Here is a 14,691-nt window from a genome sequence, read left to right on the forward strand (position 1 = left end):
TTTATATTTATTAAGAGAATAAATGTTCCGTTGGAGTTAGGGGAACAGTGCAGCTACAGCCTGCTGAGGATGCTGAGTAGCGCAGCGCGTGTGCGCGGGCACCTGCGTGTATCTCAGTGTAGGCCTGTATATGACATATGTGTGTGGACAGATCTGCCTGTACTGGGATAAGTCTCTCACGGGTATAAAATACATTTATACACATATTTTTGTGTGTGATACAGGTGTACCAGGACATGTATCTCACAGGCACGTATGTATATGTACATGCATTTATACGTGTGTACACAAACACACATATAAGTAACAGGCGACAGGACAAAAGGAAACAGCCTCAAGTTGTGCCAGGGGAGGTTTAGACTAGATCTTAGGAAAAATTTTTACACCGAAAGGGTTATTAAGCATGCTATCCAGGGAAGTGGTGGAGTTGCCATTCCTGGAGGTATTTAAAAGACAGGTGGATGTAGCACTTAAGAGATATGGGTTAGTGATGGTTTTTGTCAGAGTTAGGTTGATGGTTGGACTCGATGATCTGAAAGGTCCCTTCCAACCCGGGCAATGCTACGATTCTGTGATATATATCTCTATCTTTGATATATGCTACAGCATGTCCATATCACACAAAACAACCCATGCCTAAAGCTTCATGGCTGAACAGCTTCCGGACTCACAAGCAGTACAGTTCCCTTAACGTGTTATTTCTCAAGCAATTAACATGTCACTATTCATACTAGAAATCTTTACTAACACTCTATCCCATCTGCAGGATATAAGCTATGCTCAATCACGTTGTCACACTCTGGTATACAGATAAACTATTGTGCTACAAAGGCAAATCCAGCATTAGAAGAATGATTCTGAAAAGCATGGTACAAATACGCCTTCGGTCACAACTCCTCCTCAAGGCGGGGGTGGGGGGGGTGGCGGGGGAGAGATATCACATGCATTATTGCCTCTATCAGAAACTAGGTCTTCACTACATGTTAGCGTGATAGACCTAGAACAAACTTCGACAGTAAAAATAGCTCTGTATTGAAATGTTTTCCCCAGAATGGTCACTGAACTCAATCATCAGACATTCCGAAGAAGAAATTAAATGAAGACTCAAGACAGCTGAAGTCAGACAAACTCTTAAGATTGCATGCAACCAAGCCCACTAATGATAACAAGCATGCACTCCTCTTTACAGATAAAGATCACGTGTTTTTAACAGAACTTAGGCAGAAGTAAAGAAGTATTGAAAAGGACATTCTTAAGCCAACAGTGTCTAAATTTCAATGCAGAACCCGAATTATAGCAAAAGAAGTTATAATTAAGTGCAAAAGCTCAGAAGAAGTGTTAGAAATGCTTAAGAGGGGAGGTTTAAACACCTTGGGATCAAAGCAAAAAAAACTAGAGCACATCCTAACCAGCTAAGGCACATCCCCATCCTCTTCTTCCAAAAAAGGGTAAGCTTTCTGACACAGACTACTTACGCTGAACAGTCAACGCATCGTGCATAACACTATTTCCTGTAAATCTTCCACAGATTTTTCCCTGAATCTCTTTAAAGTTTAGAAAAAACAACTCTGCCCAAACAGTAATGTTTTGTTTATGTATTATGACAACGTACTGTAAATGAAAACATGTAATTCGAAAAAGCTTTAAAATAGAATTTTTAACAGATACATTTCACACATAGATGTGCATTTGTACTTCTAATTTGCATGCTAAGATTTCATTCATCAGCAGGGACTCTGCATTTTAGGTGCCTTATCACAACATTGATAGAGAATGGTGAAGCAAGGCAACGACACAGCTATGCTTTATCATTTCAGACTTCTACAGTAAAATCATTACCTTTGCTAACCAAAGATAAAGCAATTGTGCATCGATTCTATTGTCCCGGCCATTTGCAAGCAGAGACGAACCACAATTTTAAGATAAAGGCACCATGTAACAAGTCCAGCCCCAAGTAGCTCTTGGTTTTAAAGTTTAATGAGAGGTTCAGTCTAAGACACTAATTAGCTTGCAGTCCGAGATGATGTTTAATGAGGCACGTGTGTGCAGAAAGCTCTGTACTGCGGTATTGTTCTCCACCTAGAGAGAGAGGAAGGAGACTCAGCAATCCTTATTGGGTGGGAGCGCTCCTCCGCAGCAAAAAAGGGTCACAACCTCAACTGTGATTCAGACCTAAAATCACCACAATCCAAATGTTTACAAAGGTATATGACATCTTTGTATGTCTTATCACAGAAAGAAAACAGATATATCTGAAAGAATTGAAGAAAGTGATGACAGATTTTAAACACGCATCTGGAAAAACCTATACCACACAAGCTGCAAAGTTATAAAAAGCAAGTTTTGGGTACAAACTATGAACAGATTTTCAGCTTCTCAGAATAATAACAACAACAGCCATCTAAAGTGAGGAAATTTAATTTAAATATTCCAGGCACTGAAGTGCAAATGCCATTAACAAACTTGCCTTGACAAGTGAGAAAACCCCATTGCCTGTTAGCCTAAAATCAGAAACGTCATGAGCAGCATGTCTTCCTTCTCTCCTCTGGTGCTGTGGAAATTACAAACAGTGCTCAATCCTGAAACACTCAATATATCCACAGAACAAAAAAAAAAATTCCTGTGGGCAGCTTATATTTAATATCAACATATGTCCAGAACTGTACTCTGGTTTAGGGAATGAATCTGCTTGTCTCAGTTCCAGCAATTATGTGCCATCGTACATGTTTTAAGAGTAAAAGAGTAACTCTGATGCACATAACGCAACTTATTAAGACATTAAGAATCAATTATAAATGGACAAACAGTGCATTAGGAGCCCAAAATGCATTACCACTATCAGTATCAACATAAGCCAGTAAAACTCCTTCCCACAGCACAAAGTCATTGATCTCCTGAAGTGATATATTGGAACATGAAATCTCTTCCTTTCTTTGGACAGGTCATATTAGCAACTCATTACTGACTCAAAATTGTTTACTTCTTAAGGTCAAAATAATTGGCAGCAAAAGACTGGTCTTCTGAAAAAGAAAAAGCCCTGAGCCCCTAAGAGTCCCTCTGCTTGAATCCTGACAAGAGTTATGCTTATTTTTGTGACCTGCATAAATTCTGTGTGCGCTAACTCCCTCCTTTCCCTGAACTCCCTTGTCAACACCAGCCTTTTCACCCAACTTTTTGGGTCTACCTCACTATGAGTAAACTGTAAACAATAGTCGCTGCAGAATATAACCTTTATCAGCTGAATATGAACTGACTTTTCATATTACAAATACAAACCTTTGAGAAAACAGATGCCCCTATTTCAGAAAGGTAACCAGAAGTATTAGAGGTGATCAGTGAGGAGAACGTTGTGTTCAGTAGCATTCCCCTGGCCATACGGATATCTCCTCCAGAGCACTCCAGAAACTCACTTGACTTTGATGTTAATTTAATTACAAGTGTCTTTCAAGATGTTAAAAGTTGAGTTAATTTTGAAAACAGAGCTTATAATCACAAAATCGGTACCTATTAAATAAGAATACTGAAGCGAAACTCCCTGGTATAAGGTGTGTGTGTATATATATATATAAGGGGTGTGTGTATATATATATGGTGTGTATATATATACATATACACACACCTTGTATATACATACATAAACATATATATACACACCTTGTGTGTATATATATGGTATATATAGAGAGTATATATATATATACTCCGAGGTATAAGGCAAATTTCAAGTGAGGCAAGGGAAAGAAGCTACTGGACTTTTTTGTTCTATTCATAGCATCAAGATTTGGAAGCATCAACTGAACGCGCTCAATTCTGCTGTGTTCATTTCAAAAGCCCATATTTTGCACTGTCACTCTTTCTCCATAGTCCAACTTTGCTTGGTTTGTGTACGGAACTGATGTGTACCTGCTGTAACTCACTGTGAAGCAGCTCTGGCACACTATTCAGCAGTGCGAGTGTGCAAAAACCGGCAGAAAGGAATAAAAAGAAAGAGCAAAGCTTTTGTAATACAACCTGTCTGTTGTTACTGAACACTCACCAGAGAAGGTGTTGAACAACTTCACCCAACAGACCTCCCTTCAGGATCTCAACTTCCAACAGGAGTTTGGGCTTTCCCATTACCTGAAGCTCAAGCCGTGCTTCCAGAGGTGTAACAACCTTTCTTGCATCAAAGTACAAATTCAAGAACGCATAAGGAGGAAGTGCTGGTTTTCAGCTTTCACCTCTCCCTAGCGGCTTGTATTAAGGAATTCTAAATGGATTACACAATTTGAGAAGTCATTTAAAGCAGTCTTCAAATCTCAAATGGTTTAACTACAGCCAGAAATTCTTAAATGGTTTAATTTCTATAATAAGAAACAGCCCACAAGAGTCACTTGGACTATTCTTTAATTTTGCCCTTGATATTTAGGCTTCGGGGAGAGAAGGGGATCCTTAAAATGCATGCTCTACAACATAACTTTGTTTATTATAGAATCCAAATTGCAGCTTCAGAATTCAGAACTACCACGATTTTGCAGACCATTTATTACACATTAGAAGATAGCAACTAAATAAATCCTCAAAATCTTCACAGACTGGGAAAATTTAGAAAGCAGTTTTGCAGAGTGTAAGCCAATCCAGAATCCTACTGAGTCTCCAGCAGGATCTCTTTCAGAAATTGCACCTTGTAACTACAGCATCCAAACTATCTGTGAAGTTTCTGCTTCCCTGTCTTCCTTGCCGACACTGTCAATGAAGGAGAACATGTCTGTCAAAAAACTTTTAACGAGATGACGCATAAGCTACCATCAATGTGGTGTTGCTATATGCAAATACAGGAGAGCTACTAGAGAAAAAAAGTCGTCTTGTATTTGAGGTACCAAACTACGTAGTTACTACATACAGAAAAACACATCGAGACATTCCAATATTGCGATTTATGTGAATGAAGAGAATGATAGAAGTCACTACGCAGTGCAAGATTGACTTTTGATTATGATGCAAAACGCCAACTTCGCATTCTATTATGGAGAGAAAAGTCACAGATGCAGGCATTAAACTTCTCACGCCAGAAGGCATTGTCTATTTTATATGCACTAATGTGCCAGATTGGGCAAAATCTGTTTCAGCAATTTAAACTGCGCAAGGTGGAAAATACTGCAGATCGCTTTGTAAAAACAGTTTCTTCTATTGCAATGAACTATAAAACTTTGTTTGACAGAAAAATGACTACTACTTATGAGTATGTTTTAAATTGCTATACCTTAAAGCAACAATGGCACAGAATGTTTTAAACTGTTTTCCCCACTCTAAAATTATGGCATTAAATCACAGTGAAGTAAAGCACTTGTACAGAATTTAGAAATTAATATTTTCTTACAGTATTTGTAATAATATATTAAGTATATACATATTTGCATTCCACAGTGCTTCTGATTGCTAACGTCCTTTCTAGAGAGATGCCTTAACTGCCAAAACCATATGCTTGCAAATTAAAGCAATAAATTTTTTGTCTCAACATGAGTGAGAAATCTGTGCTCCTGTTACTACTGCTTTTTAGTCTACTACACAGACATAATTCACCTTCCCCAAGGCGTCTTTCACTTCGTTTTACTCAGAATGCTCCATGTTTCTTTTAACAATACTTTAAAAGAATTATTAGGTGGTATATATCAGGCACAGAATTCTGTATCTTAAAAACTGGAAAAACCCCTCATTATCTCTGAAAGAGGCTATATTATCTATATTGCGTTCACAGTTAAGCTCAGCCCTTCGCTTGGAGTTTAGCTGTTCTTGGGAGTCCTATTAAACTGCTCAGCTCACCCCAAAATCCATCTATACACACGAGGTGTCACTAACTCCTACAACGTGTCAGGAGAACATGAAGAATGGCCAACTACAGATAACAGCATTCCATACCCAGCTGTTGCTAAAGAAAACACCAGCGGGACAACACAAGCTCACAAACCTTCATACGACTCCACGCAGCCCGGTAAGTCCCACTCTTGGCAGACAAAGCAAGCAGGTAACACAACATGTCAAGAACTGTTAACCGTCGGAGGAGCTGGACACAATGTTCAACTGATACGGTTATGCTTTATTTTAAATACAGCCACAATGTTTAAAACCATGAGCTGCGGATTTATAACTGTTGCCCTTTTAAAATCTGAAATCAAGTTGTTGTTATAAAACACATGGCTAATGTTCCTCCTCTTAATTTCATGTGTTACATGTTTCTTTTTTATGATTTCTGGCAGGCTTGACACTCAGAGGAGTTTCAAATTAAAAAAAAAAAAACAACTATCGATTCTAAGGAATTCCAAATTCTACTTTTTACAACACGACTTTGTCCAGGAATCCCAAACTTGTTACCTGAGTTTAGGAAGGTACCTCCTGTTTTTGTTTTGAAGTTTTGTTTGACTGAACCCCAAGAAAGGGACTGAAATTTGTAAGGTGTTTAGTAAAATCGCGGATTATAAAATGGTGAGACCAAAAACCATGAAAAGCAGCAACAGGAGTAACAAGTAAAGGTAGAAATACGAAAAAAGGCTTTGCATAGTTTCAACAACAGGGGAACAAGAGGAAAACACTGCAGACTGGGGAAGGTAAGTGAATATTACTTCGATCAAAAAATCCAGTTTGTCACAATCTTGTGATTTTTTTATTGGTTTTCCTTTCATACAGTCTGCTTCAAGCAAGAAGGAATGCTTTTCCAATAATCTCTTGATAGTTAATCAGTTTGACCTTTGCTTATACTTTCCAGAATAAAACTGTTTCCTAATTTATTTTTCCTTTTCATAAACCTCTAGGTTGATCTTCCATCTTTAAAAAGATCAAATATTTTATTATACCTAGTAACAGATTATTGAAGATTTTAGTACATGCACGGGCAGTTCATCTAATCCCATTGACCTTTTCATATTAAAATCCAGTTTTATGCTTTATCTACTATTTGTTAAAAAAAGACAACACCATCCATTATTCAGATGCTGGTTCTTTATTCCTATGGGAAAATTAAAGCAAAACAGGACTTTATTTCTGTTTACGAGAAATTGAGAAAATGCATCCAAGATTTAAACGGAGTTGAATATGCTAAGTCTTGCATTTGGAATTTTATGTACGGTTCAAACTATGAGGCTGCCTTCTGCCTAAAAAGTAAGCAGCATACATCTCAAGTAATCAGACTGTCACCTGTTTAGCTCATATTTCCTTACTTAAAATTCACACAAAGATAATATTTACTGGTAGATTTCCTTCTATTTTATGCGTAACTAACTGATGCCAATGTCCTCATATCTGTAGCCAATTTATTCCAAAAGAAGCCTCCTACAGGAAAAATAAACCTAACTGTCCGCCCCTAAAACCACTGGTTTATAAAACACCAAACAATAAATAGGAAGTGAAAAATCTTCTCTTCCACACAAAGCACATTAACTTCCTACACAGAAAAAACGACCACAACTGACAGCAGAGATGAACTTTACAATTAAACAAAACCCAAAAAGTACCATGGGTAACAGTTGAAGCAAGTTGCACAAATCACGTTTTTTCTGCCAAAAATGCGCTTTGTTACAGAAAGCAAAGAAGGGCTGAAAGGGAAGTCTTGGTCATTAAAAATGAATGGTAATTTATGCTTCTGATAAGAAGTCACCACTATTTATAGGAATCGTAATGAGCTTTTATCTCAGAGAATGAAACAAATTTAACTGCAATAAAACCTCTTTCATACATATTCTAAGCATCAGGATTATTAGTGACTTTACTCCTATTAATATGCTTTCTCTCTTTTAGATGCTATAGCTTAACTAAACTTTACTAACTCTTTTGGTTTAATTCCTCAAGTCAACTTACAGAACATCAGAGGCTATAAAAACCCCTATAAAAAAATCTCAAAAAAAAAATCACTATAAAAATCTCAAAGCTGCAAGGTAAAGCATTAGCCACAGGAGAAAATTAATAAAAGATAATAACATGTGCCTGGTAAACAATAAGGCTTTGTAAAGAATTTAACGATAGATACAAGAATAAAAAGATTAAACTTTAAAAAAACCACCGCCGGAAAAGAATTACCAAGTGGTAGAAAACATTTACGGAATTTAGATAAGATGTCAAACTGCCATTTGCATTAATAAAATTAATCACTACGTTACTCGATCATAGGTCCTTGCGAACACTCTGGCCAGACCAGTGACACTTATTGGGTTAAAAAAAAAAAAAAATTAAAGAAAAAAAATCAGTTTGAGGGAGTTATCTGACTCTGTACGAGAGGTCGGGAACAATCACATTGACAGCCAACAGCAAAATTAATAGCAATTGTAAAAATTCTTTGTGAAAGATCCATAGTAGTGCTCAGATATAAGCAGCCGGTTGTACGCTGTTTAAGCATGTACCTTTATTTATATATGTGTGTGTGTATATATGGCACATTCAAGATGGTAATGTACAAGTTATCTCCTCAGTCTCTGTACTACCTTAAAACACAATACCATCCCCAACCCTGCAGAGACAAATCAGCTCCCTTTTGTCAATAGGTGTTGATGCCAATGAAGCATTCATCAGTGAAGAGGCAAATGATGCATGGAGACATTTATTCAATATAAATAAAATTTAGTTGCTATGCAGAAAAACCCCATGGAAAGGTACTTGCAAAGTCTGAGAAGCAGCACAAAAATGGTATGACAAAGACAATGTCATAAATCTGTGAATAAGTTGGAGATGAAACAATACCAAAGTTAGGTTGATTGATGACCTATTCCTTAAGTCCTCTGGGAAAAAAGAGTCCAGCTCTCACTAGACTGAAGTTTAAGATAGAAGACGACAAAGTGAAAGAAAATGATAGTCTAATTAAGAAAAAGTATCTAACAGCTAACCACTGTACTGAAGAGACACTGACTGATAACACTGAAAAAAAAAAGAGACAAAAATTTGCAAGAGAAAATCTGGATAGAGCTAGCAGAAACGTGTATAAAACTTCTCTTCCCTTCTCCTTCCCTTCATATTCTTGTGCTCCCCCCAAGTATTTGTCCTCTGATGCATCAGTAATGCCCAGTCAAAAAACCAGTTTGTGTTATTTCCATCAACCGCTATCACATAGCCTCCGCTTTCGACAGCTAAGCAACAAGTGCGCCAAGCTGCACAACATATTTCACACAAAAAGTTACCCAACAAATGAATTAAGTTTTTTTATCACATTCACTGGGCTATATTACTGACTGACCAAAAATAAAATCAGTATTAAACATTTGACCGTACACTATAATTAAACTATACATTTCATATACAGTCTGGGATCTTTAAAAAGCGTATTTGTTATTCTATATTCAGATGTTCAATCACACGTTAGGAGGAGGAACATACTGTGTGTGTACACATGCGCACACCTGGGTGTTCACTCTCAAGCAACAAGACCTCAAAAGCTTAATGGTAAACTACACAACTGACGATCTGTGATTTTGTAAGTACTTCACCGAAATATGCTGTATTATTTCCACAACCTACTTGAGAAGAGAAGTTTATTACTGTTTTTCTCCTCCTCACTCCTCCTCAGGTCAATAAATACCAGAAAAGCAAAATCCAGGTGGATTATCAATGCTTACAGGTTACGTAATCCTACAATCTAAAATGAAATGTTGGAAGTACTTAATGTCAAAGCAAACAGCTATTACCTTGAGGTGTTTCATCTATTTGCTTACCTTTACTTGCACTCTCAACATGCTGCAATTCATCTGGAAATTTTAAGATGTCCCGGTAATTCTCCTCACAGATTTCTGCCAGAAAATGCAATAAGGTTGTTTTCTGATCTGATGATTTAGTATCTCGAATCTAAAAAGTGAACACAGGAGAAAACAAAGATGGAAAAAAAAAAATCACTTTTTTTTTTAGTAAAAATTTTTCAATAAAGTGAATATTGAAGATGTAAACTCATTAGCAAAAAGTTACCTACAAATGAAACAAATTATTTAAAAAATTTCTCCCATTCTTTATAATTTAGGACTACAAAGGGAATCTATCCCTATGCTGTATTTTTTTAAAAAAGAATAATTAATTATGCTGAGAAAAAAAACCCTGAAGACAGTCCATAAAGTTCTCAGATTTTAACAACATGAGTTCAGAATGTTCGCTGTGATAACAAGAAAAAACAATAGCTGTGAAGAGAGATTAAACAGAACAGAATTCAGTTCACTCCTTCAATGCCCCCCACTGCCAGATTTCTAAAGGAGTTGCTCTGAAACACCGCAGAACTGGACAGCCTGCTAAAAGTCAAAATTTGTTCTTTTACCAGTCAAGTTAAAGAAACTCCTTGTCGTAAATCCAGTTTTTTATCCAAGCAACATCTACACCGTGCTACTTTATCCTAAAGACTTTCAGACAAATTCTACACAGACACATGAAATAAATGCACCCCGACGTACTGGAATACAAAACGACAATAGAAAAGCAAAGGTAATCCTAACTGCCAGTAAAGAAAATTTAATACGTCCAGTTTTATTTATGAAAAACCGCATGAAAGTTGTGCACAGTGTGAAGAAATAGGTAATTGCGTATTTTCACTATCCTCTCAGCTGCAGAGGCAATTTTTAGTGGTCTGAAATAAACTAGTCTTCTTGAAAACGATAAGACACTCTCTTCTCCATTAACCTAGCCGCATTAACTGCTAGAATCTGTTTATTATTTAAAAAAAAAAAAAAAAAAAAAAAACCAACAAAAAAACCACACAAAACGCACTGAAATAAATGTTAGAAAAAAGGGCTAGCGGGAAATTTCCAAATAAACAGATACTTGTGGCTAAACCCCGTGTATACGCAAAGGAATATCATGAACTTAAAAGAATGAGAAAATGAATTTAAGTCCAAATTTAGTTTCTCCATTTTCATGCAGCTATAAAGAGAGAATGCATGAGCTGACTGAAGATTTAGTGGAAGTGGAGATTACCCCTTCTTTACAAGGGCAAGACAGAGAGTAGGTGTATGCAGAAGTTCAAGATAAGCATACTTCACTTTTTACACAGAATTAGTATTACAAGTATATCTGTAAAGATTTTTTTTTTAACCGCCTTTTACTAACTCATCTAGTACCGTTCTTACACAGAAGTAAGCTACAACATACACAACAAATGAAATCAAGGATTTGTTTAAGAAGAATACATAAATGTGTGTGTAAAATCTCCTATTTGTTTTCTCATTCTCTAAATCACTAGAAGTTCTAATTCTATAATCCTCATGACAGGCTTGCCATCGATGTTCAATTTAATACAGGCCTTTCAGCTTTAAGGATTACCCTGTTAAGAATAAATGAGTGCAGTTGAAAAACAGGCTTTTAAAAATATAAGGTATTTAGGCAATTAAGAATGCAATTTAATTCATACCGATTCGGTGATTAAAGACTAAACAATGCTCAGTAATGGTACGCAGTTAAAAGGTTCTAATGTGTTGCATGCATAGAAGTTTTTCCAACTTGAAAAAACATAGTAGATTTAGTGGCTAAACATCTGCACAGTAAAAAGAAATTGCATTTCAATTTGTCTGTGAACAAGAACTGTGGGATTTGCAGTCTTTGATCTCTCTGACATCAGCAAATAGATAAAGCTTTTTTTTTTTCCCCTAAATGGACAAAATTATTTTGCCTTCAGATTACAACAGAAACATGTTTCGTCACCACCAGTAACATCATATTAACAAGGGTTAATATTAGCACCTGCTGTGTTGTTTAAAACCTGTAACAAACAGTCATTCGGATCTGACCCAACTCTGCCAAATGCTCTTCTTCGGCCCAGTCAAGAACCGCGCCTCAGCTGCGTTCAACCATATTTGACTTTCAAATAGCTCAGACACACAGCGGGCAACCCTGAGCTCTGTTTGATCTTTAGAATCAATATATATACTTTAAAAATCAAGTTCCGGGCCTACTGATATAATGAGAAGATAAGGAAGATAGGTGTTTCTTGAGTGTAGTTTAGCAGATATTATTTAAATATAAAAATAGAAATGAGTGATAGGAACTGGAATGTTATCAACAGGGCTGTGTCTTTACATCCTCTGTATTCACAGAGCGTACTTGTATTCAGGTTAAATTGTTTGTCTGCTCTCTTTTTTTATTCTTCTTTAACATTTTTGACTTTATGGAAAAGACAATTATGTGCATTTTGAATTAAAAAGTCATATTTTAAGAAAGTGAAGTTTGTTTTTCTTATATCCAGTTTAAGTGTCCCTTGTTTCAATTTATAACCCCTGTCTCACTCTTTTACTGTACACTTTGCTAAAAAGCCTGGCCCCACCTTCCCAGGAACTCATAGGGTGTTGGAAGGTTGCTACGGGTCCCCCCCAAACCCTCATTTCTCCAGACTGGACAAGCCCAGTTCCATCAGCCTCTCCTCCTCCCTTGCCAGTCACCTATGTACGTTAAACAAAACACAAAACTAAATAAAATGGGTATTAAAAAAAAAAAAGGATTTTTTCTTCCCATCTGATCTGATGTGTACTGGAACACAAGTATGTGAATCCTAAAAATCGCCACCTTTCAAATGTTTTTGCATTATGACCTCTGTATTTTGATCCTTTTAATTCTCAAAGCATTACCATATTAGAGAACTCCAAATAGTTCCCTGAGACTTGGTAAACCAACAAAACTCACCAACAGTAATGGAATTCACCATTTGGAATACAAATAATTGCTTCATTTCTACATCTCTGGCAGTGTTAACACACAGGAGTATAAAAGCTTTTGCAGAACAGTGTCTGTATATATGGCATTTGCAAAGCATTAAGAATGCATGTCACTGACCTAACGTTTTCCAAATGTATTTATTTTTAAAGATGACATTGACACTATAGTGTTAAAATTTTCAAACATAGGTTTTGATTCTATGGCTTTTCTTTATCTGAGAGACAGAATTTGGGAATAACACACTTAAAAAATCAGTAGATCAGTGCAGGATTCAGAAAGCAGCTTCCCGCTGAACGTTGAAGCATCAATTTAAATGGTCAATACTATCAGATTCATTGCTTGGGAAAGGATTAAAGATTAATAATACACAGACCACAATACTCGCAAGTACACCCATTCAAATCAAGTAATATACAGAGTAAGATGTTTAGGTCTGTAGCTCAGAAATAACATCAATAACACAAAATTCTCCTTTACATGTAGTATCTTGGTAAAAACATTTAAAACATGCAAATCATACCATAACCCACTTCCAGAATTTTTCTTCTTTTTTTTTTTTAACATGTACTTTTAGATTAAATTGGCAGGTGTGAGAGTTAAAAGTGACAGCGAACATAAGGAAAAAAATAAGTATGTTTTAACTCTCACTAGATTGACATTTGATTATTATTATTATAGCTTAAAAAAAAAGCTTTCTATTTATTTTTATGAGATTATATAACTTTTCATATCCTAGAAATCTTTCCCACGTTAACAGAAAAGGGGCTGGTAGATCATTAATAAATGTACACTAGGTAAATAACAGTCAAACTAGATAAAGAGCTTGTCTTGTACTATTTGCACCATGAACAAGTAACATGATATTCCTTATTACATAAAATACACACTGATCCAGCTAGAATACCACAAAAGCTTTATTAAAACAGAAGGATGCTTGCTATTAGTCTTGACATGAATTCACCACAAAAAGAAGCGAAGCTGTACCCTACGCATGCCTGAAGCAAACCTCTTTTCTTTCAATTAAATTTCTGCCTAGCATACCTTTATACAGCTATGAGGGTTCTCTTGTCCTTGGTAAGAGCTAGAAACTGGTGCAATAGGGTCCACAATAGCAGTCGGATCATTCGTACACATTAATTGAATGCAACAACTGGTAAAAAGATTTACCTTTAGCGAATTACTACAGCAGCCTCTCTGAACTTTACTATTTTTCTACTATACTTATATTTTCACGGAGCACTTAGGCAATCATGAACGCCCTGGTGCATACAAAGCAGCTGTTACTGCTTGCCAGTCTTCACACGGCGCAGGAATTCTAATGGCGATCTCTCTTATTTGAACAAAATTAAGTTCTCTGGCTTCTGCCAAAGGTTGTTTACAAATCATTTCTTTCTTCACGAATGTCATATACCGCAATATAACATCCAGAAAGATAATCTGTTTTTAAGGATTTGCAGTTACTACACAGGCATTAGCTTTTTAGCTATGTCCAGACAGGTCTGAATTCACGCTTTCTTTTCTTTATAATGTTTTAATAAAAGTTGTTACACGGTAACAGATTACTGTGTACAAAATGACCAGCTCTGTTGTAAGAATATTTATTTCACAGAAACAAACACTTATCCCAGATCAATACTTGCCTTTTTTCTTTTCTTTTTTCAAATCATATAACGTAAGTACTACATTTACTAAACAGACAATTAATTTTCAGACTGTTCAAAGATGACCAAAAAAAAAAAAAAATCAATGCAAAACACAGGTTTTATTGAAAAGTGAATTCACCAACAGTAGGATACCTCATCATTAAAACAACTCTGCTTTTTATGTGTATTCCGCCCACGGAAACATGTGCACGGACCCATGTGTACTACTATGCTGACAGCTGGCTCAAAAAAAAGAAATTAACAGCGTCATGAGCAGAAAGTCCAATGGTCCAAACTATCTTTGTTTCAGTCACTGGTCTAAAAAAGAAAAAAAACCTACAAACTAAAAACCTGCAAACATCAAGCCTTTAAAAATCATTGACCAAATAACCATTGGTTTGATTCC

At 36.2% G+C, this 14,691-nt stretch overlaps 1 protein-coding gene across 3 annotated transcripts in view; it reads right to left on the bottom strand.

Annotated features, from left to right (window-relative positions):
- Window positions 1-14,691, bottom strand: part of DIAPH2 (diaphanous related formin 2) — a 230,455-nt gene that overhangs the window by 125,332 nt on the left and 90,432 nt on the right. For all 3 annotated transcript variants that reach the window (XM_063345690.1, XM_063345689.1, XM_063345688.1), the window contains one exon: window positions 9,672-9,801. In XM_063345690.1, the coding sequence (XP_063201760.1) occupies window positions 9,672-9,801 (130 nt within the window). The remainder of the gene's footprint in view (window positions 1-9,671; window positions 9,802-14,691) is intronic.

This window comes from Chroicocephalus ridibundus, chromosome 9, assembly GCF_963924245.1.
Source record: "Chroicocephalus ridibundus chromosome 9, bChrRid1.1, whole genome shotgun sequence".
NCBI lineage: Eukaryota > Metazoa > Chordata > Aves > Charadriiformes > Laridae > Chroicocephalus > Chroicocephalus ridibundus.